Source organism: Lygodium microphyllum, chromosome 7 (genome assembly GCF_053477565.2).
Source record: "Lygodium microphyllum isolate KBCC chromosome 7, Lygodium_microphyllum_v1.1.10, whole genome shotgun sequence".
NCBI classification, from domain to species: Eukaryota; Viridiplantae; Streptophyta; class Polypodiopsida; order Schizaeales; family Lygodiaceae; genus Lygodium; species Lygodium microphyllum.
Genome location: NC_141141.1, coordinates 55,068,220 through 55,092,137, shown reverse-complemented (window position 1 = coordinate 55,092,137; position 23,918 = coordinate 55,068,220). Strand labels below are relative to the sequence as shown.

General features: G+C 44.7%; 1 protein-coding gene across 1 annotated transcript in view; it reads right to left on the bottom strand.

The window, feature by feature from the left end:
- LOC148033465 (putative methyltransferase At2g41040, chloroplastic) overlaps nucleotides 1-23,918 on the bottom strand; it is a 241,890-nt gene that overhangs the window by 121,584 nt on the left and 96,388 nt on the right. Inside the window, exons 2-3 of the mRNA XM_087681380.1 lie at nucleotides 11,503-11,609; nucleotides 11,195-11,335 (exon numbers count right to left, since the gene is read on the bottom strand). Coding sequence (XP_087537506.1) covers nucleotides 11,195-11,335; nucleotides 11,503-11,609 — 248 coding nt within the window. The remainder of the gene's footprint in view (nucleotides 1-11,194; nucleotides 11,336-11,502; nucleotides 11,610-23,918) is intronic.

The window sequence follows — 23,918 nt, the reverse complement described above, 5'->3', positions numbered from 1 at the left end:
CAGGATATGTGTCAAGGACACTGTTGATGCAAATTTTTGGGCACATTCATCAAAAATTTTGGGACTTTTATGTTTTTCGGAAACATTGGCATACGCACTGCAGTTACACTCACTGACAAACTATTTTGACAAACCCGAGGCAAGGAAATTTTGGGGATTCTACTAGTACAGTGTTGTTGAACACTAATTGCATATTGGATTGCGTGCATAACAGACAGCTTTGATAGGATGCACCTCTGTACACTAATTGCAGAAAGTTATTTCCTGCAATTTCTAGAAATTTTTAGATTTCTAGTGAAGTTCAGCTTCGACATTGCTCTTTTGCATTTTTTGGTAATTGAAAAATCATGGCAAATCAGGGAGGAGATGTTTTTACATATGTATCCAAAGAGGACTGCTTGGATGGAAATAACTATTCATTTTGGTCCTTCATGATGAAGAATGTACTTGTGGCCAAAAATCTTTGGGATTATGTCAGTGGAGAAGAAGCTCGACCTGGAGTTATGGCTCTACCTGCTCCTTCTCCAGGAGGACGTGCACCACGGGCACCTCAGCCTGCTCCACTTCAGCCACTTCCCCAAAGAACAGCAGCTCAAAAAGCATGGGATACATGGGATGCACATGCTTTGTCGCTAATTGCATTGGCAGTTCAGCGGTCAATCATTCTCCATATTCGTTCAACAGCTTCTTCACGAGAAGCTTGGCTAACTTTGGAGCAGATGTTTACAGGCAAGAATGAGACTCGCATCTCTTTCTTAAAGAAAGAGCTAGAGACATTGAAAATGGATGAAGGTGATTCTATTCAAGATCATTGAAAAAAATTCAGGACTTGCGAGAACAACTCATGAATGTTGATGAATACTATTCGGATGCACAGATGATATCCACCACTTTGAACTCATTACCTCCTTCGTACTTGGCTTTTCGTATGGCCATAAACCTCACCATGAGGATTGCTACGCAGCCAATCACTTTTCTTCAGTTAGTCAGTTTGCTTCTAAAGGAGGAGCAAACACAGAGGAATAGTGGTGTGGATGCTATAGCCTCTGAGCAGGCTTTTATAGCTAGACAAAAGGGCAAAGGCAGCCAAGTGAAGCATCCTCCGCAGAGTTTTGGGACTTCTGGCACATCACAAACAAACAAAAAACAAGAGGGCATGCAAGCCAAAAAGGGAAAATGCCATTATTGCAAGAAGTCGGGTCACTACATCACTGAGTGCAGAAAGTGCATTGCCAAAGAGAAGAAAAAGGAGTCAGGAATGTTTGTTTCTGATGCTCCTTTCACTGCTACTGAGTCTGCGTCCTTTGTTGCAGACAGGGACTATTGTTTTTACACATGCAGTTATGACACCTCTTGGGCAGATCGAGCATTCAGCTCTACTAAGGATGTAGACACTTGGTTTTGTGACAGTGGTGCTTCTAGGCATATTACATCTCGCAGAGATTTAAGCTTGATACTCTTACAGCGTATGCAAATGCTAGATGGATTACCTCTACTGGAGAACCTCCTGAGCACTTGTGCGGAGGATGTATTTTGGGAAAAATGCATCGTTTTTCGTTTCCCCATGATGTTGCTTTTAGAGCAACAACCAGGTTGCAATCAGTGCATTCAAATGTATGTGGATCTATGCAAACAAAGTCATTGGGAGGATTTTACTATTTTGTGACTTTTATTGATGACTTTACTCGATTTTGCTGGGTCTACTCTTTGGTCAAAAAGTGAGAAGTGTATGATGCCTTCTTGGCTTTTATTGCACTTGTTGAAAACCAATCTAGTTGTAAAATTAAGACTTTCCATTCGGACCGAGGGGGGGAATACATGTCCTCTATACTGAATTCCTTTTTGAAGCAAAAGAGCATTGTCCATTAGTACACTACTGCTTATACTCCACAACAGAATGGGGCTGCAGAGAGAAAGAATCGGTCACTCATGGAGATGGCCAAATGTATGCTGAAGGCAAAGAGCTTGCCTCACAGTTTCTGGATGAAAGCCGTCATGTGTGCTTGCCATGTTTTGAACACATGCCCCACCAAAGCATTGAAGAAAATTACACCTTTAGAGGCTTGGAATAGTCGGAAACCTTCTATTGGACACTTTCGTACCTTTGAGTGCCTTGCATATGCACATATTCCAAAGGTACTCAGAAAAAATTTGGATAACAAGGCTGTTAAATGCATTTTATGGGATATAGCAATGAGAGCAAAGGCTACAGACTCTATGATCCTATTTCGAAAAGGTGTTTGTCAGTAGGGATGTACTATTTGATGAAAAATCAGAATTGTCCCTGGCTGGTTTAGACACATATCAGGCTGCCCGTGATGTATTTGAAGAGTTGCTGCCCATTACATTTGGTGATTCAGTTGGAGTTTCAGCAAGTGAACTCAATGTTTAGCCAACTACTCCTTAGGAAAATGCAGAAAATTAGCCATTGGCTGATCTGAATATTCAGCAAAGTGCTGAAACTGAAATTAAATAAGAGCTTATGCACAATCAGGAGGCAAGACAAATGCCTAGATGGTATTTACAGACTATGAAAGATAGTCATCTGGATGCACCTATGGCTAGTCGTAATAGAAGGCAAGCTCGTATGCATGATATTGCACATACCATGGAGTTTATTATGGCAGCAAGCACCCTTAATGAAGAAGAGCCTGAATGTTTTGAGGATGCACAACAGAGAATCAAACATGGGATTTGGTGTCTTTGCCATTTGGAAAGGAAGCCATTGGAACAAAATGGATCTACAAGCTGTAATAGAATGCAAATGGATCCATTGACAAATACAAGGCAAGGCTTGTAGCTAAAGGCTATGCATAGAAAAAAGGCATTGACTATGAGGAGACATTTGCTCTTACTTCCCGTATGATGACCATCAGGTCTATGGTTGCTTTGGCTGCTCATTATGGATGGACTGTGCATCAGTTGGATATTAAAACTGCATTTTTACATGGGGAACTTTACAACAGCCCATTGATTTTGCAGTTGAGGGCTTGGAACACTTGGTCTGCAAGTTGAAAAAAGCTTTGTATGGTTTAATACAAGCTCCTAGAGCTTGGTATGCAAAGATAGATGCTTTCTTGCTTAGCCGAGGGTCCATAAACAGCTCATCTGAGTCTACCCTTTACATATGTAAAGAGGGCGGATCCATGCTGATCATTTGTCTTTATGTTGGTGATCTCTTGCTTACAAGGACACATGCTGATCAGGTTTCAGCATTTAAACAAAATTTGCAACAAACTTTTGACATGTCGGACTTGGGGTCTTTGCATTATTACTTGGGCATTCAGTTCATACATGATGCTAGAGGTATTGGGTTATCATAGTCAAGATACATTGGTAAACTTCTTGAGAAGTTTGGCTTACAGGATTGCAAGCCAGTTTGTACACCAATGGAACCTGGACTTAAACTGTCATTACATGATGACAGTGATTTATTTGATATACACACATATGCTCCAGCAATTGGATGTCTTATTTACTAATGCAACACTAGGCCAGACACACAGTTTGCAGTTTCAGCCTTGAGCAGATATATGCATCAGCCACGCATGTCACATTGGCAAGCTGTTAAGTGTGTCTTCCCTTATTTGCAGGGTACTAGATCTCTTGGGTTGCTTTATGCCAAGGGGGGACCATTGCATTGTTGCATTCTACCCTTGCAATGTGTGCTTTTCCTTTATTATTTTCCTTATGTGTTTCGTTTGATTCACCTTACCCCAGATACCTCCCAAAGGTGGCCTCTTGAATCTGAGTAGAGAAGGGAGGGGTATCACATAAAAGTCATCAATGCTCCCATCGGAGTTGGTGTCCATGGAGCCATACTTGGGGCGGACTTATGAGGAGATGGTACCCAACAACCATTGTCTATCAATGGAGTGGACTACAGAATCAATGACTGAGAAAGCCACTTTACCCAATAATGTGTGGGGAAAACCTCTATAGCACATTGTAGGGGTCTTCAGGAGGGCCTATTGCCTCATGCAGTCTTAGTGTCTCCATTTGCTCGCAAGGGCTTACTGTGCATCATGTGCATCTTATTGCCTTGAGCATAAAAATCTAAAAGCCAAAGTCGAATGATCTCTATGTCCCAAAAAGTGGAGATGGCATAAGAAGTACCAAGGGGAAGACGTGCGCTCCAGCAGTTGTCAACAATCTTCGGTGGTATGACCGTTCATGCCGTAGAAGGTGCACCCACCAGTGGTCAATCCTTTTGTTTGTGTAGAGGCCATAGCACCGGTGTGGCAATCCTATAAAGGGACAGTGGGAGGGAGAAGAAGATGGGGGTATCTCTTGATGATGCAGCAAAAAAAGAGTCTCCAATGAAGAGGATCTTTAGCTCTCTAAGCACCTCTGCTCTAATATCATGTCAAGAAGAGTGACGAGACAATATGCATTCATACCATATCAGAGAGACAGTAGGGTTTGCAAGCAGAAAAATAGTGTGTACGGCAACAAACACTGGAGAAGAAAAACTTAGAAACTCGGAAGAAAATGAGTAAAGAAGATGATAAATGGTGAATCACCGAATCATGCTGAATGAATCAAGCTCATACAATGGAGCAATGCTCTAAAATGACTGCACTGTCTTGGCTGATCAGGCACTAGCACTTGAGGGAATCTGCACAATGAAGGAGCGAAACATAGTCCTTCGAGCAGAGACGCAAAGAAGAGAGAGAGAGAGAGAGAGAGAGAGAGAGAGGTGCGATGGCGAGCGTGCGTGCAGCTGTGTCGTCGCCTGTGTGTCTTGCCCTGCTGCCGCCTGTTTGACCTGTCGACCACGGCCCCTGACGTCGCCCCGTCCTGTGCGACCTGCTGCCGTTGCCCGCGTGGCCTGTGACTCGCGCCCCCTGCCGTCGCCCTAACCTGCGCCCCATCGCCCCGTTTGGCCTGTGACTTGCGCCCCCTGCCATCGCCCTAACCTGCGCCCTTTATCGACAGGCCCCGTGGACGCCCACCATCTGCCCGCCAGTTCCGCCGCTAGTCGCTGGTTTTGCGCCAGCGAGCAGCGCCCTTCGAATCTGCCCCTCGACGCCTGCCTTGTGCCTGACCCCGTGACGCCTGCCCCGTCCACGTTTGACCGGTGCAGAGCACTCCGTCCGTGGTTGACTGCTCTGCGTCAACGTGCAGGGCTGATGCAGCCGCGTTGAAGCCTCACCTGTGTCTGACCCGTTACCGTGCGCCCCGGTTCATCTGCGCGTGTCTGTCCTGTTTTCCACAAGAACCCCGTTACAGTCCTGTTGCTGCAGCCGGGTGGTTCCCTGATTTTGCAGGTCTGCGGGACTTGCCCACAGAGAGAGAGAGAGAGAGAGAGAGAGAGAGAGCGAGAAGACAGCAGTATGGCTGGCCTGGATATGGATTTTCTCGACCGGACGGTGGCAGCCCTTGGCCCTGATTCCGATGCAGAGGAGCCGGAGGATATGGTGCCATCCACGGAGGAGCTATCTCCGGGTTCTGAACTGCCGCCTGCCGGCAAACGCTCCAAGCATACTTCTGATGAGCCAATGGGTCCTCAAGAACGTTCCTATGCGCAAGTTGCCTCTGATCCTGTGGATTCGCAGGAAAATGACTGGGAGCATTTGCTGGACTTTGCCAATACTCTGCTTGGCGATTATGTCCAGCATAATAATGAATCTTTTTCTGATGCGGGAACGGATGATGTGCTGGAAGCCACGGTGGACCCCAAATCAGTCTTGCGGTCCTTCTCGGTGTTTTATGACCGTGCAGTTATACTTTTCTTCACTGGCAGGATCCCAGTGCTTTCGCATATTCGCCAGTGGATGCACCATTTATTGCAAGGGGAGTGTGTTGAGGAGATCTTCCTTCGACCTCGCGGCTTTTATGAGGTGCTGTTGAAATCGGAAACGCATCGAGCTGAGCTCCTATCCAAGTTGCCACTATTCTTTGATCGCCGCTTGGTCCATGTTGTACCATGGCGCCCCATGGACGACTTCCAGCGTCTGCTTCAACGAGAATGCCCGGTGTGGGTGGAAGTGGAAAATTGTCAGGCGGTCTATTGGCCATTGTTGAAGGATGCGATGGCGGTTGTGGGAACAGTGCTGGTTCCCCCAAGCCTCAGGGCGATGAACCGAAACCGTTTATGCATGTTATGGGACACAGCCAGGAAAAGGCCCGCATGGCTTCGCCTCAATTGTTCAGGCATGCATTCTTTGCATTTTCGCTTGAAATGGGGCAACTTTGCGGGACACTGCTTTTCATGTGGTAAATTGGGGCATTTCATGGCCGAATGCCCTGAAAGGCAACCGTCTTCGGAGGATGCGTAGGTTGTGCTGCCCAAGGATGACATGGTGCTTGATGCCCCGCCCCAAGAGGCCCGTCAGTCACGTCATGTCATGGATAAAGGCAAACAACAGGTCCTGAGTTTGGATTCCCGTAGCACTGACTGGATTGAGGCACGTCACAAAAAAGGTAAAAAGTTGGATACAGGCCTGCAGATCCTGGGCCTAATGCTTCCCAGGATTCCGTGCGCACGTATATGCACAGGAAAGAAATGGTCACTTCACAGCAGGCTGCGCGTACTACGGCCCCGTCTGCCCCCCGTAATCAGTCTCCAAGGAAAGTCTATACCGACGGCCCCAAAGGCCCACCTGCTAAGCTGGCGTTTGATACAAAAGGTAATGTGATTACACCCTGGGATCGGCATTATCCCCGCCCCACTCCCAAGGCAGTGGATTTCCCTTCTACCTCTAAAGCAGGTCGCCAGAATTCGTTTGCAGTATTGGCTGATTTTCTGGATGAGGGTGTCCTGGATGCTCTCGCGGAAAAGGTGAAATCGAGGCAACAAGCGCCTCGTTCCTGACTTCCTTTTTTGAAGATATATGAAGATAGCCACGTGGAATGTGCGAGGCATTTGCTCTCGCCATAAGCAACATGCCATGTGGATTGTCTTGCATGAGAACCAGTGGGATGTATTGTGTGCAGTGGAGCACAAAAGTCACGGTGAAGCAGGAAAAGTTGTGGATTGTCATGGATTCCGTCTGTTTTATGCACGGACCCATGCTACGCACTATTCGGGCGTGCTGATGATTGTCCATGAGAAATACCAGCCTGTCCTTGTTAAAAATGATGTGCAGGGCCGCTTTCTGGTAATCGAAGTCTTATTTGAAGGAGAGATTTTATGGTTGTTGGGCCTCTATGCTCCGAATGATCCCGCATCCAACGGGATCTTTGGTCCACTTTGCAGGGCTCCATGTCACTTGGCCGAAGGGGGGTTTTGATGGGAGATTTCAATATGTGTGTTGACTCTTCTCAGTCCACTTCAGGGCATTCGGTAATGGATACGCCGGAAAGCCGGGTGTGGAATTCCTTTGCTTTGCACGTACTTAAGCAAGATCTTTGGTCGTGACTTCACCCTTCTTTTTCAGGATTTACTTTTCATTCCGCACAATATGCAACTACTTGGACAGAATGTATATCATGCAGGGGGATGATTTTCTTCCCGAGATGCTGGAAATGAAGGTCTTGCAGCAATATGCGTTGTCGGACCATTTCCCCCTCCAGCTTGAGATGCGGGCACAATCTATTGCACCTTTTATGCAGTTGCTGGATAGGCTCCCTTTACGTTTCAACTCCTCTTATTTAAAGCATTCAATTTTTCAGGGCTATATGCAGCAATTGATTGAGAGGTTCTTATTGGACTTCGCCTCTGAGGGCTTGCCTTCATTTGCATGGCTGCTCTCTAATGTGCAGCGGGTTGCTCGGCAGTATGGGATCCATCATGCCTCGCTTTGTCGCCGACGTCGACATGCAGCAGAGGACTTACTGGCTTTGGTCCGTTCCTTGCTCCTAGATTCCCCAAATGATGATTTTCTGCTGTCACTGGAGAGGCGTTTGGCCCATCTTATTCAAGTGTTTCAGTTGAAATCTTATCAGCAGGCCAAGCTGCATAACTTGACTGACACATTGCAAGATAGTTTCGAGCAGTAGAATATCAAATTAGATGCTGAAAGATGAGGGACAATAGTGTAGGGAGCAAAACGCAGTCCTAAAGAATGAAGAAGACACAAAAACGCAAGTATCTGATGTCTAAAGTGGCTGATGGCTGGGAAATATCACCTAGGTGTTGGGGTGGCAAGAAGAGGTAAAAGCACACAATAATGAAGGTAATCTGCTGTACCAGTCCAGGGAGGAGTGTAACCAGCAAACACAGCAGTAGGGATGCTGATGAACAAGCTACTAGGGTGAAAATGCAGCCTAGAGTGGCTGATGATGATGTTAAGAAGACCTCCAAAATGAAATCACCTACTGGTATGGTGTCATGGTCAGCTGAACAACACCACGAACTGAGATATCTGCCAAGGTAGGGGTGCAGAAAGCAATGGTAGAGGCCCCAAGTTGAAGGTGTGATGAGGGAACGATGAAGAATGAATGAGAGAGTAAGTTTGGAGTGGAGTAGAGTAAAGAATGGATGAATGCCCATGCCCTATTTATAGGCACATGAGCCATTAAACTCTCTAGGGCGGTGCCCCAATACTAATAAATGATACAATAGGCCTTTTTGGGGCTGTAAATGGAAACCAAAATAGGAATTAAGGTAATGAAATGAACTTAATAAATGGGTTTCTCAACATTGCACAATTTACAAACAGAGAAATAATGCCCAGGGAGACATTTTCCAATTTCTAAGACACCCATCCAATTTAACGCTCAATTTCTAAGCCACCCGTCCAAACTTTTTTTTGAGAGAAGTTCCAACTGATGAGATAACCCAAGTGTTTGGAAACAATATGTGAATTAGGTGCTTCACTTAATCAAATGTATCACTTGCTTACTAGGGATCATGGCCACTAACAGTAACTTTGTCTGGAGCCTTTGTAAAAGTGGGGCATGGTGGACATCGCCTATCATGGAGGGTTGGATTAATTCCAATAGGCCTCTTGCCTCAGCTCTCTCTAGATGAAATCTCTCGAATGGCTCTTGCTTCTTTTGCACTACAAGTGTGGAGTCTTCTTCTCATAGTTTTCTTCCCTATCCAATGGCAAGGAACATTTGGTCTCTTCTACTAGAGATTTGGTGACGTGTGGTGGGACCAATACTCTGTCCCATGATTGGGTCTTTCGCAAGCCGAAATTCTCAAAGCCTGTCCAGTCGCATGTCAAAATAGTGTTCCACTTTCTGCATTTCTGGGGATGTGGGCATAACTGGGTCACTCAAAGTGCCTTTGGTTTTAATTCCCATTCAAGTATTCAGAATCACATTGCTCGACTGAAAGGCCTTCTTCACTCACAGCTTGATATGGTGCAGCATGCAGGGCTTCTCCCCCAGGAGGATTTGGTCTGATAACATACAGCAGTTTCCTTCATTACTCTGCCATCCTTTTAGCTCATCTGTGACTCTTGTACTTTTTCAGTAATTAATATAGTTACCCTTTACAAATGAAAACAATATGTGAACTAGGAATTCCACCAAGCCACGAACAAAGCATGCTAATCTTTCTCACTAAGCGCAGCAACTTTGATTTTCTGAAATTGATTCTCAAGCTTGCAGCCTATGCAAACATATCTAATGCACCCATTGTGCAAGAGAGATACTCTTGAGTATTTGTTGGCAAAAAAAAAAAGATTCATCCATATATATTTGGGGAAACAAATTGAGATCCATCATAAAGCTTCAAGCCATGAAGTTGTGATCCGAAGCTACAAAATGGTCAGGATAACACAAAAGCAAATGAGCTGCTATAGCATATAGCATAGAGTTGAGTGGATGTCATTGTTTTGCAAACTTGTCCAAATACCATAAACCAATCAAATCAGATCCAAGAATGCAGGAAACATTACTGTCCTGATAAAGATAACAGATGACATGCTGCAATTTTTGTCCAAGACCTAATAAAGTCCCAAGTATCAGAATCAAAAGCTTTGTCAAAATCAATTTGCAGAAACAAGACATCTTGATCTGTGTATTTGGCATATTCAATGGCAAAATGTACACTTGCAATAGTATCCATAATTTTCCTTCATGGAGTCAAACCATATTGTGCCTAATGCAAAGCCCATATGAAGTATACTGTCAAATATTCTGTAATCATTTTAGTGACGATTTTGCACCAAGCGTGCACGTACCCATATATATTCTAAACTATCAACAACGGATAGTCTTGTATATTTCATGATTCTGAAAGTTATAATATCGTAAAACTGACTTTTACTTGTTACAAACTTAAATAAACTTCAGAATTTGAGGGTTAGATTTTACTAATTAATGTGAACAAAACCAAGTACATTATTGAGTTATGAACTATTTGAACAACATCAACCTATTCATACCATGAGGCCACTTCCACACTTAGTGAGATTGATGCTGCATCAAACAGTTAAGAAATTAACTACCTTTGGCCATCAGATGTTTAATCTAGATATTAGTAGCCTTTGACAATCAAACATTTAGCCTTTTAGTCTTGTCATGTGAAGTATGCTATAGCCTTTGGCAGGCATTGTGAGTGCATATCCTTTGCAGACTCTATTTTGCAGCATTGCTGCTTGTGTGGAGCTCATATGGAATCACTGTTTGTTCATGCATGCTTAATTCTTACTGTCCAGTGTAGTATGATATTTTACAAGTCTAAAATGTTGACTTGTGTTTCGTTGAATCGCTTCATTATACTGGTAAGTACTCATATACTAATGAATGTAACATGCACTTTCTCTTTGCTGTCACACCACCCTGTCCTCAATCCCCTGCTTTTAGCCATCCCCCTCCCCTGTCCTCGTCTCTCATCCCCTGTCCCATGTGAATATCCAAAATTCATCAAAAAGTGCTCTTCCCTCAACCTTGTTCTTAAAAAGATGGGACCATGGAGGTATGATTTTGCTATGTCACCATCAGAATCCTGTCGTAATCATCACACTGAAAAGCAGTTGCAAACCATTTACATTCTCAATATGTATTTTTCTCAGATACACAACTTTTTACTAAGTTATAATATACTGGCTATGAAATTGAAATTATACAGAACAGAAGCCCATTTTTTGAGCAGAGGTGATGTAAGGTTCTTCAAAAGAGTTCAACTAAATTTTTGTTATAATCAGTGTTCTAAGCAATAAGCTTGTGCACTTTATTCAAACCAAGATTTCATTTACAACACACAAAAATAAACATATTTAGTATGAAAGCAACCTTGAAGACAGAAACAACAAGCTATTTTCAAGGACACAACAAGCTAGATGCAGATGGTTACCTGAATATCTCAGTTGAAGGCATTGTACCCTCTCCATAGAGTTCTGCACCAGCAGTAACTGTGAGGTCCAGAAAGGTCTTGTTGCTAGTAAATTCCTTTTTGCATCTTTCACACGTAAAAGATGATGCTGCAATTGCAGCTCTTCAAAAGCAGCAGGAAAAATTTAAAAACAACTGTGTCATTAAGTTTAGTAGATAATATCATATGTCAATCATAGTCAAATCTGGCCAACATTTGCCTTCAACATTATTAATTGAAATGCTCATTGCCTTATACAATCTCCATGGGACAGATACATTGCGACTTACTGATTATAACCAGCTGGTCCTAGACGTCCCAATCGCTCAAAACAGATAGGACATGCCAGTAGCTCAGCACCAAGATCACTCTTTACTCCTTCCAAACCCCTCAAATCCTGCAAAAGGATGAGTTTGTCATCCATATGACACACTGCCAAATCCTTCCAGAGGTGGGACTAACAAGTAGATTCAAAAAGTTAAGCTGTAAAGGGAAAACATCAAATCAATTGACTCTATGTTGCTTCCATTAAGCATCTTGAACTAATGTCTTGCTTATCTCCACTAGAGACAGATTAGGCATGTTTTAAACCTATCAATTAGTTCTAAAGCTTGATATGCATTGTCAACAGGCTACGAGCCTTGGATTTAGTCCTTTGCATTTAGTCCTTGAACGCTCTTTTACTTACACAATAACTAATACTTGCAGCAACCATTTGCAGGAGCTCAGACTGTAGTTCCAGGCCAATCCCACCAAATCCATTATCAGCTTTCCTGATGAAGAGGTGACAGCTGGAGCCAAAGTAATGGGGCACATGCTACAAGTTATGAGCAGCAATCATGACACAAAGCAACATGTTAAGCCACTAAAATTAGGGCTATAACTGATCCAAAATTACTGTGCATTAATCCCTGATTTCTTCTCCTAAAAACACCTGCAAAAAGCATTAAACCACTAATTACCAAAAAATGGCTTTATTTTTAGGACAGATGCACCAAATCCTCTAAACATACAGCCCATTGTGGGCATCCCATTTACCCCTTTGATCATTCATCACTACAGCCTTCAGCCATCAGGCATCTAGCCTCACACTGCTGCCCATACCCCATCTAGAGCTCCTACTGGCCATTATTCATCTCCCACCTTCATCTCAGCCTACTGCCACCTGCTTGAAGGACATCGCCATCAGTGGGACTGTTGCCAGCTGCCAACCAACCTGTCACCTTCATCCTAGATCTGCCACCTACTAATGTCACGATTCTGATTGCTGCAGCCTGCATTTTACAGTCTGTACAACTGTGTTTTTGCTCCGGACAATCTGCCCAGCTGATGTCATCATCACACGACCCACCTACATCATCCACAATCCACTGACACCATTATCTCAAACCCCCCAATGCTGCCACCCAGCGCTGTGTTTCTGCCACCAAGTGCAGTGTTTTGCAGTAATCAACATCTTTGGCATTCAACTAGCCATGGAGGACTGTGTTTTGCTTCCTCTCCAGCCAGTGGACTGCTGCTGCATTGTTTCAGGATCATGAATACAATACACTCTCAGAGCTATTTCCAGCATCTCCAACACCATTCTCAACTCACATCACCCCCAGTCCTCCAGACACAAAGGTTTGAGGCTCCTATTATATCATATTCAACATCTTTTTTCATTCACCTGAGCATTCCACATCTTGAGTTGCATTGTTCATCATACTTTCTATGTTTCTCTATTTGTGCCCAAGCATTCTCATACATGGTATCAAAGTTAGGTACTCACATCAACACATAAGACTTGACAAGAAAGCTAGGTACTGAAGAGCAAGTGATAAAGCAAGAAGAGATCTCTCAGCCATCATTCATGAGCACAAGACCCTCCTCAAGTTGTTGAAGGGATCCCTCACACATCCATGTACCTACTCACTCAAGAAGAATACTAGAGGTGGTGAGGAGACGAGAGATACTCAAGGAATGGGTCCTACACCGCAAGGCACACCTCATCCTGCTCCTATCCCTTCAGCATATCATCCCAATGATCGTGCTTACAGTTCGGAGGAAGGTGTGTAACAGTCTGAGTATGATACTAACAAGGATCTGAGCCTCCCAACCCAAAGAGAACACACCAATTTGGATACAATGCTGGATCCAGTCTATCCAATCCTTTAGAATTGCTGCAAGGTAAACAATATTTTACATTCACATGGTCCTTCTCATAGCACTCATGATAACCTTGGCCCATACCACTATGTGAAATATTAATAGAGGTGGATCAAGGGAAAGAAGATAAGGTAAGCCCTCTCATACACTTGCTGATTCAAGAGATTTAGCTTCTGGTGCACAATAGTACTTTTCATTTCCACACTACTTCACACTGGTATCCTCCAATTCATGGGTACACTTTCCTTCAGCATGTATCCTACACCGTGGTCAAGGGGTGGAGGCACACTAGCGGAGGGGGTCTACGATCTATCCCCCAAAACAAGCACCCATAGGGACCTACATGCAAGGGTATCCCTTCTGAAAACAGACAAGAGGTTAGAAAGGTGAAAAAACCAAGAGCACACACCCAAAAGCAATGGAGCTTGAGCACACAAAGAGATAGAGCTGAAATCTTCTTCCTCTTCCTTTCTTCTTCTTCCACACAAAAGAACTAAGTCTACAACATGATAAAAGACTAATATGAAAGTACCACAACATATGTGCATGCGGTCACTAAGTCTAAGCCCGCTAAGCAAGAAGAAGTCGTACAATGAATGTGTCACACCCATGAACTATATGGATATAGTCCAACTGTAAACTCACTAGTGTATCCTCATGTCAATCACCTAACATGCCAGTGAATAATATCTTGCCACATCACCAAGGTGCATAGTGGATGCCAGCTCATGTAAAGCTCAACATCTTAGCACTTCCCCTTGAGCTCAAATTAAGCTCGTGAACTCCAAGTATACCAAGTTAATATCACCTGCCAAAGCCCGCTCCCGAATGAAATGATAATAGATCTCTATGTGTTTGATCCACGCATAATACACTCGCTTCCTAGCCAATTGAATGCTACTAAGGTTGTCACAGCACATGATAACCTTCTTGTCCACCTGGATCCCCAATTCACCAGGTAGCTTGTAACAAACCTTTTGTATATCAATTATTACCAAGACATATTGGCTCAATGATTCCAAATCAATTTGATGCTCATATACTTTGAAAGGCGATTTGTACTATTTAAGGCCAATGGCTACGCCCTATAATTATACTTGGGTCGTCACTGACGAGATACCCAAGAGAAATTAAAAGTTTTAGTCGGGTGGTCAAATTGACCAGAAAGCTCAAATGACTAAGACTTTTATACTAGATAGCCACATTGACTAGAAGCCTATATAATGAGTGGTTTCCGAAAGTGAAACCAAATGCTCATGATCGAAAAAACAAACCATGGATCGGAAAACCTATATAATGAAACTCTCCAAAAGCTAAATTTAGCAGCTCCTAAAATTTAAGAGATTACTATTTTTGAAAGTTGCTCAAATGGAAATTCTGTTCGCATCAAAGGCTCTAGAATTTTGCAAGAAACAATTTTTCCTTCAGCAGCTATCTCAAATTCTTAATCATTTGAGAGATTTTTAGAGCAAAAGGTTTGGAAGTTTCTTTCTCTAGAAAAGTGAGATATGGTATTTAGAAGAGAACATATGTCATTTTGAAGAGATAAATGTCCCTACACTTGTGATTTTCAACAAACACTTGTCATTTGTAACCTCTACTTTCCACTTTGAGCACCCAAGCCCCACATCTATATATTGGAGGTCTCTCTCTTCATTTGAAACAAGCTCTTATACTGAAATTTCAGCCGTATACTTTGTACTCTCCTATCTATCTCTCATCCAATATACACTTTCTAGTTAGCTTGATCTAATTTAAGCATTAAAGAATAGAATAAACTTGCTGCCCTAAGTTTGCACAAATTAGGGTTTCAAAACCCTAGTTTTCAGAATTGCAACAAATCAGTCCTATTGTATATGGTTCAGGCACTTAGTGCCCATGGTTTTGTTTCAATAAATTCCTGACAAGGAAAAGAGGCTGGTTCCCTCTCTCTCTCTCTCTCTCTCTCTCGTAAATGAGTGTATATTAATATTGGAATATTTACATCAACCTTCAGGCCAACCAAATCGAATGGATATAAGTCTCACATTTTTACATCAGACCATCAGGTTAGAAAACAAAAAAAAAAGAACTGTCTATCACAACTCTCTCTCTCTCTTTTTTTTCTTTCAAAGAGAATTGTCTATCATAACTCCTTTTTTTTTCCGTAAAGTCTATCACAACTCTCTTTTTTTTTTTCGTAAAAGGTAATTGTATTAATTACGAAAAAAATACAAGATTACTTGATTACAAGACACATGACGACAATCCAAGCCATCATCTGAAGAGGTTCTAAGAACTACAAGTTACAATTTCATGGCAAGGATGCAGAGGAAATTGCCATATGCCAGGGACGGAAGTCCTCCGTAGAGACCAAATCAGAACGATGGAGAAGAGCTAACTGCCAATACAAGAGGCCCTTAAGCCTCACAATATTACATCTCTCTCTCTTTTTTTTTTTCGTAAAAGGTAATTGTATTAATTACGAAAAGTACAAGATTACTGGATTACAAGATACATGACGACAATCTAAGTCATCATGTGAAGAGATTCTAAGAACTACAAGTTACAACGTCATGGCAAAGATGCAGCGGAAATTGCCCGATGCCAGGGACGTAAGTCCTCCCTAGAGAGCAAATCAGAATGCCGGAGAAGATCCAACTGCCAATACAAGAGGCCCTTAAGCCTCGCAATATGCCGCTGAATATCATAGGCGGAGTCAAAAAGAAAAGCATTCCGAATGGTCCAGTTATGCCAGCAGCCCCAATATCGAAGAAAATGATACACGAGCTTCATATGTGGCTGTGCAGGCGCGGGGTATTTGGGCTGCCCGAAAACCCAATCAAAGGGGCGCAGGGTGAAACCAACCACTCCTTGCCAAACAGCCGACAAAAAGAACCAGACTTTCTTTGCGATGGGGCAAGAAATAAATCGGTGGCGGGCGGATTCCACAGCAGTGGTGCAAAAGAAATAGTGGCCATTGGAGATTCGTCGCTTGGAGAGAGCCGAAGCAAGCGGAAGACCACCAATCATCATTCTCCAAAGAAAAACTTTACATTTGAAGGGTGTCTTGTTCAACCAGCCCGCCATCACAGTTTCCCTCCACCATGACCGGGATTTACGTAATCCCCATAAAGCATTCACTTTGGTGACGAGCCATTGATGATCTTTAATCAGAATATGATACACTTGGTTAGCAGAGGCTTTGCTTAAAGTCAGCCGGCCTTGTAGGTCCCAATCCTGCCAGGGATGATCCGAAGCAAGGATAGGAAAGGGTTGTCTGCTCTGGAGCACCCTCAAAAGCTGTTCCCATAAAGGCCTGTATCCACGAGGGATCCTAAAAAGCCTCCTGGCTGTACGAAAAGATATAAGCACATTGCGACTGGCAAGGGTGGCATCCGCCACTGAAGACAAACCCAAACGGGCCATCCGGTTGAATTGTGGTCTGAGGTCCTGTTTACCTTCCCAAGCAAGTAAACGCGAGACTGCCAGCAACTCCAATTGAAAAGAGTTAGTAGCTAAGCGATCCTCCGCTGGGTGCCACTGAGCCTTCTGGAGGACGTGTTTCCAGGAACACACCAAATGAGTAAGCAACGACGAAGAAGAACTGGAGAACCGCGAATCGGCATTAAGAACATGCCACCAAGAACTCCGGATCTGGGTATTGCCATGTTGAACCCCCTGGCCCTCAAGGAAATAACGGGCTATATCAACCCATGGATGATGATCCGAGCACATGGCGCGGAAAAGCGACCAACGGAGTGCCTGCATGTGAGTGTGGGCATCTAAAATAGCTCCGCCACCCATGCGTTTGGGGGTGCACGCATGCGACCACGAGATCCAGGAAATACCTGCATGCAATGAGTCTTTCTTCCATAGCATGAAACGAATAGACTGCGTAAGAGCATTGAGAGTCGTAGTAGTCCAGGGCAACAATGGCAAGAAATATGTGAGCATTGGCAACATGATAGTCTGGGCCACTTTGAGGCGGACATGGAAAGGCCAGGCTTGAGATTTCCAATACATAAACTTAGCCACCATTTTCTGTGAAATCCACTGGAGCAGCTGCTTAGGGGGAACATCAACGCCCAAAGGATACCCAAGGTGCCTGACAATGGAGCCACGAGGAACAACCAGACCCTGCCAATCCAAGGACTGCAAATCCGACTCCGTGCAGCTGAGAATGGCTGATTTGAGGGCATTGATGCGAAGGCCGGACGCCTGACCAAAGAGGCTCCAGACATCCAATGCTCTTCGAAGGTTATCCCTATCCGCACGCAAAATCATAAAAGTATCATCCGCCAGGGATTGGGTAATGAAGTGTTGTCCTGTAGGAAGCGACAGTCCAGCCAACTGAGAAGAGGCTGCCATATGAGATAACATCGAAAGAACTGGATGTGTTGCAAGGGCAAAAAATAGAGGGCTCAAGGGGCACCCTTGTCTGACAGAGCGGGCAAGGACAAATGGCTCAGTAACACCTCCGTTCAGCATGACCCGCGAAGACGCTGCAGCGCTAATAGTGTATATGAGACGAGACATCCGCGGACCAAAGCCCATAGCAAACATAAGTTCAGCAACGAAAGACCAGTCTAGATAGTCAAAAGCCTTTTCCAGGTCCAGTTGAATCAGTACGACCTCCTGATTGGAATGTCTGGCATAATCAATTGCCAGTTGAGCATTCAATACATTGTGTAGGATATTTCGGCCCTTAATAAAACCATACTGTAGAGGGTGCACAATGGCCGGGAGATGCTTATGGAGCCGATTCGCCATTACTTTGGAGAAGATTTTGTACATTGAACCCATCAAAGAAATTGGGCGCCACTGTGTCAACTTAGATGGGGAAGGAGCTTTTGGAAGCAGTTTAATAAGGCCTTCCTTCCATGAGGAGGGCATGATCCCTGTTTCCCACACCTGCTGGAACAAGGCCTGCAATGGTTTCACCAGTTGGGTAGCAAAAGCTTCAAAGAACTCGTTAGTGAGACCATCCCACCCCGGGCTTTTATCCTTAGGCAAGTGTAACAAGACGTCCATAACCTCTGCCTCACAAATATCGGACTCCATAGTAGTTTGCATGTCCTGCGGAAGCTGATTGCGGACCTGGCCATAAAAAGCCGAACGGGCCTGAGTAGTTTGGGCCGAAGGTGGAGAGATGGAACCAAGAAGGTCACGGAAATAATTCCTGCACATATGCACAATAGTCTGTGGATCCACGATAATGTGGCCTTCTGCATCCTCGAGTCTGGTCATATTTTCTCGAGCAGGAGAGGCATGGAGAGCTCGAAAGAACTTATGGGTCTGACATGCACTGTCTTGCAGCGTTTCCGTCAGATGTTACAGTTTGGCCTGCTGATATGATTTCAACTGGAATGCTTTAATAAGATCAGCCACCCGCATGTCCAGTGCGAGCAGAAATGCATCATCCGGAGTGTCCACCAGCAGAGAACGAACCAAAGCCAGCAGATCCTCCGCTGCCTTGCGACGCTGCCGACAAAGCGAGGCATGATAAATTCCATACTGCCGAGCGACCCGCTGCACATTAGAGAGCAATTTTTCAAAAGACGCAGTGCCCAGAGAAGAGAAATCCAAAACGAATCTGTCAATCAATTGCTGCATATAGCCCTGAAAGAGTGCATGCTTCAGGTAAGATGAGTTGAAGCGCAAAGGGAGTCGGTCCAGAAATCGCTTGAAAGGTGCAATTGGTTGTGCAAGCAGCTCAAGCTGCAGCGGGAAATGGTCTGACAAAGCATATTGCTGCAACACTTTGATGTCGAGCATCTCGGGAAGAAAATCATCATTCTGCATGATATACATACGATCCAGTCGCGACCATGTTGTCGCATACTGGGCCGAATGAAAAGTAAACCCTGTAGAAGACGGGTGTAGCCAGGACCAGAGATCTTGCTTAAGAACAGCAAGAGCCAACTCATGCCACATACGACTTTCGGGCGCGTCCATTACCGAATGCTCCGATGTGGACTGGGAAGAATCCACACACATATTAAAATCCCCCATGAAGAAGCCGCGTCTGCCAAGTGACAAGGAGGTCTGCAAAGTTTGCCAAAGCTCCCGACGAGATGACGAATCATTCGGAGCATAGAGGCCAAGTAACCATAAGATTTCCCCTTCGAATAAAATTTCAATCACCAAAAATCGGCCATGAACATCATTTTTAATAAGCATAGGCTGATATTTGGCATGTACAATCATGAGCACTCCCGAATAATGCATGGCCTGTGTCCCTGCATAGAACAGTCGAAAGCCATTGCAATCCACTACTTTTCCGGCTTCACCGTGACTCTTGTGCTCAACAGCGCACAGGACATCCCACTGATTTTCATGCAATACTGTCCACATGGCATGTTGCTTGTGGCGAGAACAAATTCCTCGCACATTCCACGTGGCGATTTTCATGTGTAGTTAAAACCAAATCAGGTACGAGGCACAGCTTGCCTCGATTTGACTTTGTCAGCAAGAATGTCCAGGACTCCCTCGTCCAAGAAATCCGCCAACACAGCAAAAGAGTTCTGAGGACCAGATTTGGAAGTAGATGGCATATCTGCTGGCTTGGGGTTGAGTCGGGGGTAATGACGGTCCCACGGGGTAATGACATTACCTCTGGTATCAAATGCCAGCTTAGCAGGGGGACCCTTTGGACGATCTGAATACATTTTTCTGGCGGGCTGATGACGGGGGACAGAGGAAACCATAACAGGAGCAGCGCGCTCGGAAGACAACATTTCCTTCCTGCGCATATATGTACGCGTGGAATCTTGTGAGGGAGTAGGCACAGTATTTTCCATGCCAGCAACAACCCTGTTGCCTTTTTTTGCACGTACTTCCACCCAATCAGTGGCGCGGGAATCCAGACCCGAAACCTGTTGTTTACCTTTGGCCAGAACTTGGTGCTGGTGGATAGCATCCAGCGACGGGGCATCACACACCATATCTTCCGTGGGCGGCGCAGCATGGACAACATCGGAGGTGTGTTGCTGCTGTGGGCATTCAGCCATAAAATGCCCCAACTGTCCACAGGAAAAGCAATGCCCTGCAAAATTTCCCCATTTCAATCGAAAGTGCAACGGATGCATGCCCGAGCAGTTGAGGCGCAACCAAGCAGGCCTTTTTCTTGCAGTGTCCCATAGCATACACAAGCGGTTGCGATTCACTGCCCGGAGACTAGGAGGGACGAGAACAGTGCCCACCGCTGCCATAGCATTCTTCAACAGTGGCCAATAAACAGCCGGGCAATTTTCCACTTCGACCCACACAGGGCATTCACGTTGCAGCAGATGCTGAAAATCTGCCATTGGGCGCCATGGAACCACATGAACCAACCGGCGTTCAAAAAATAAAGGCAGTTTAGACAGGAGAGCAGCACGGTGCGTCTCTGATTTCAACAAAACCTCAAAAAACCCCCGGGAGCCAACAAAAATCTCTTCAACACATTCCCCTTGTAGCAGACTGTGCAGCCACTGGCGAATACGAGAAAGCAGCGGGATTCGACCAGTGAAGAAGAGTATGACAGCGCGATCATAAAATACTGAAAAGGAGCGTAGGACAGTTTTTGGGTCGACGGTGGCGTCCAGAACATCTTCAGGTGCGGAGTCGGAAAAGGCTTCCTGATTATGTTGAACATAATCGCCAAGCAACGTGTTGGCAAATTCCAGCAAATGCTCCCAGTCAACCTCCTGGGAGTCCACAGGATCCGAAGCAACCTGAGCATAGGAACGATCCTGAGGAACGCCTATCTCTTCCGAAGTATGCTTTGTACGTTTGCCCGCAGGCTGAATGTCGGGACGAGGGGGCATCTCTTCGTTGCACGGAACCATGTCCTCAGGTTCCTCGGCATCAGAATCCGGGCCAAGTGCTGCCACTGTTTGGTCTATGAAATCCAGATCCAAACCAGCCATCGTGTGACAATTTGATCTTGAAGGACTGACCCTGTCTCTCTCCCGCTCTCTCTCTCGCCCGCTGGTCTGGACAGAGGCGCTGTCCCGGGGTGTACTCTGCAAAGACGGCTAATAAAAGCTGAGCTGTACCTGTCACCTTGCAGGGGCAGAAGGGCGAAACAAAGCCTGTCGGTCGCAACGGCAGGACAGGACAGGCTGAGGTGCCGGGCAGGGATCCGTCAGGTCAAGGGACAGGGCGGCAAGGGCGGCCGTGGACAGGGCGTATGAAGCCGAGCGTCAGAGGCGGCTACAGACAGGGCGCCAGGCGTAGAAAGCGTGGGCGGCGGCAGGCGTAGAGCGTCAGGAACCAGGCGCGAGGGGGTTCGTCGGCGGCGCAGGGAGCAGGCAGGACGAAGGTCTGGGCCGAACGGAACTGCAGGCAGCGACGGGACTGAGGAGGCGCAGGTACGCGGCGAGCAGGAACGGACCGGCAGGTGGGCGACGTCACGTCGGGCAGCTGTCGAGCAGAAGCGAGCGCGCGAGGAAGAGGGGGCTTCACTCTGTGTCAGCGCAGGCGACGCGAGGGCATGCAGGGCCAGGCGAGGGCAAGGCGGCACGACGCAGTCTCCATTCCCGCGTTCCTTATCCCTATCACAACTCTCTCTCTCTCTCTCTCTCTCTCTCTCTCTCTCTCTCTCTCTCTCTCTCTCTCTCTCTCTCTCTCTCTCTCTCTCTCTCTCTCTCTCTCTCTCTCTCTCTCTCTCTCTCTCTCTCTCTCTCTCTCTCTCTCTCTCTCTCTCTCTCTCTCTCTCTCTCTCTAATTTTTCATGGTGATAATTGAACAAGTTTGCTAAGTTCAACGTATTGTCATTCTCATGTTCTTCCCGCACTTACACTGGTATCATTCTCACATTCTTCCCTACACTTACATTGGTATCAGAGCAAGGACTTCTTCTTTGCAAGAACCTTTCTAGGTGATGAAGAGCTTTGGACCCAATTTTCTTATCATGTCAATAGGCGAAGAGAAGAATTTTGGTGAACAACCAAAAGGCACTTGATACTCTGTATCTGTATGCTTCTCTGATTATGAGAAGATACAAAGATACAATAAGCTAGAAACTGATCCAAAAATTCAAGCTTTTGACAAAGAGAAGGGCTAAAGTACGGACTGAAGTGAAGGTCTTTGAATTTTTCCTTACCAAGAAGGCACTAGAGACAAATGGTATTATGGTTACAAAGGCCTACCTCAGTATGAAAGGTATCAATGTTATTAATGCAACTAAGTCTACAAAAGGTAACATATCACCTATTGTTCAAGGATCCACCCAAGCGGTGACTTCAAAGTCTCATCATACACAAGCTGCCTCCTCTTGCCCCAAGAATCCATCCATGGTGAAGAGCATGGAGAAAGTAAAAAAACCAACTATTTCCATGGTAGCTGAATCTCAAAAGATGCTTTTAGCAAAGTAAAACGATGCTAAAAGCGACTTCAAGCCTGGAGAGAAGAGCATCAAGTTTGACATTTTCTATGGTAAGAGAGGTCTCAAAAAGTTGTCTTTTACTAGACAGTTTGATGATGCTTTTAGTGGTGAAGATTATACAAAAAATTTGAAAATTAGAATGGTTAAAATACATCTAAAGGATACCACTTTGAATTGATAGCTCAAAGTTATTCAAGAGGAAAAGGAACCCAAGTCTTGGAAAGAGTTTGAGATACTCAACAAGAAGTTTTTGCCTTCATCCTTTGAAGCTGATGTGCAACAAGAATGGGATGAGCTAAAGCAAAGCCATGGAGACAATGTTGAAACATATATCAACAGGTTAACAGCCGTTTCTCTTAAGTTTACATCTCTTAATGAAGTTCCTTCCAACATGGAGATAAGAAAGTTCATCATCCATGGATTACATCCAGCGGTACAACAAGCTATCAAGGTGACAGCCTAATACTTTGGAAGCAGCCCAAGATGCAACCTTGGAAGCTGAAGGACTACATATGCCACGGATGCTTAGTAAAGCCTCAAAAGAAGAACCACAAAGGAAGAATATCAAGATGTTTGACCAAAAGAAAGCAAATAAACAAGAACCAAAGCATAAGGATAGAGGTAGATCACCTTTACCATCTACATCTACCAAAGGAGAGGTTTGAAACACCAGAAATGTCAAGTATTGCTTTTCAAGGAATGGAGTTTGAAGTTACTCCCATTCTTGAGAAACTACGAATTGAGATAGAAGATTGTGTGGACCATGAGAGTTTTCTCATAGGAGATCTTGGTCTGTGATGTTGTATTAGAAATACCTAAGGCTCAACTTTTTTCTCTCCAGTCCTCTTAGTGTTGAAGAAAGATGGATCTTAGCACGTGTGTGGACTGCAGAGCCCTCAACAAAATTACAATTCGGAATAGGTTTCCCATTCCAAGAATTGATGATATCTTGGATAGATTGGATGAATCCAAAGTATTCAGCAGAATTGACTTAAAGAAAAACTATCATCAAATAAGGATTGCACCTCAAGATATTCATAAAATAACATTCAGGACAACTTTTGGTTTGTATGAGTTGTTGTGCTACCATTTGGTCTCACCAATGCTCCTGTAACCTTTAGTAGAATGATAGAAAGAATCTTTAGTGCACATCGAAAGTTTACAAGCACTTTCTTTGATGATATATTTATTCATTCAAAAGATGAA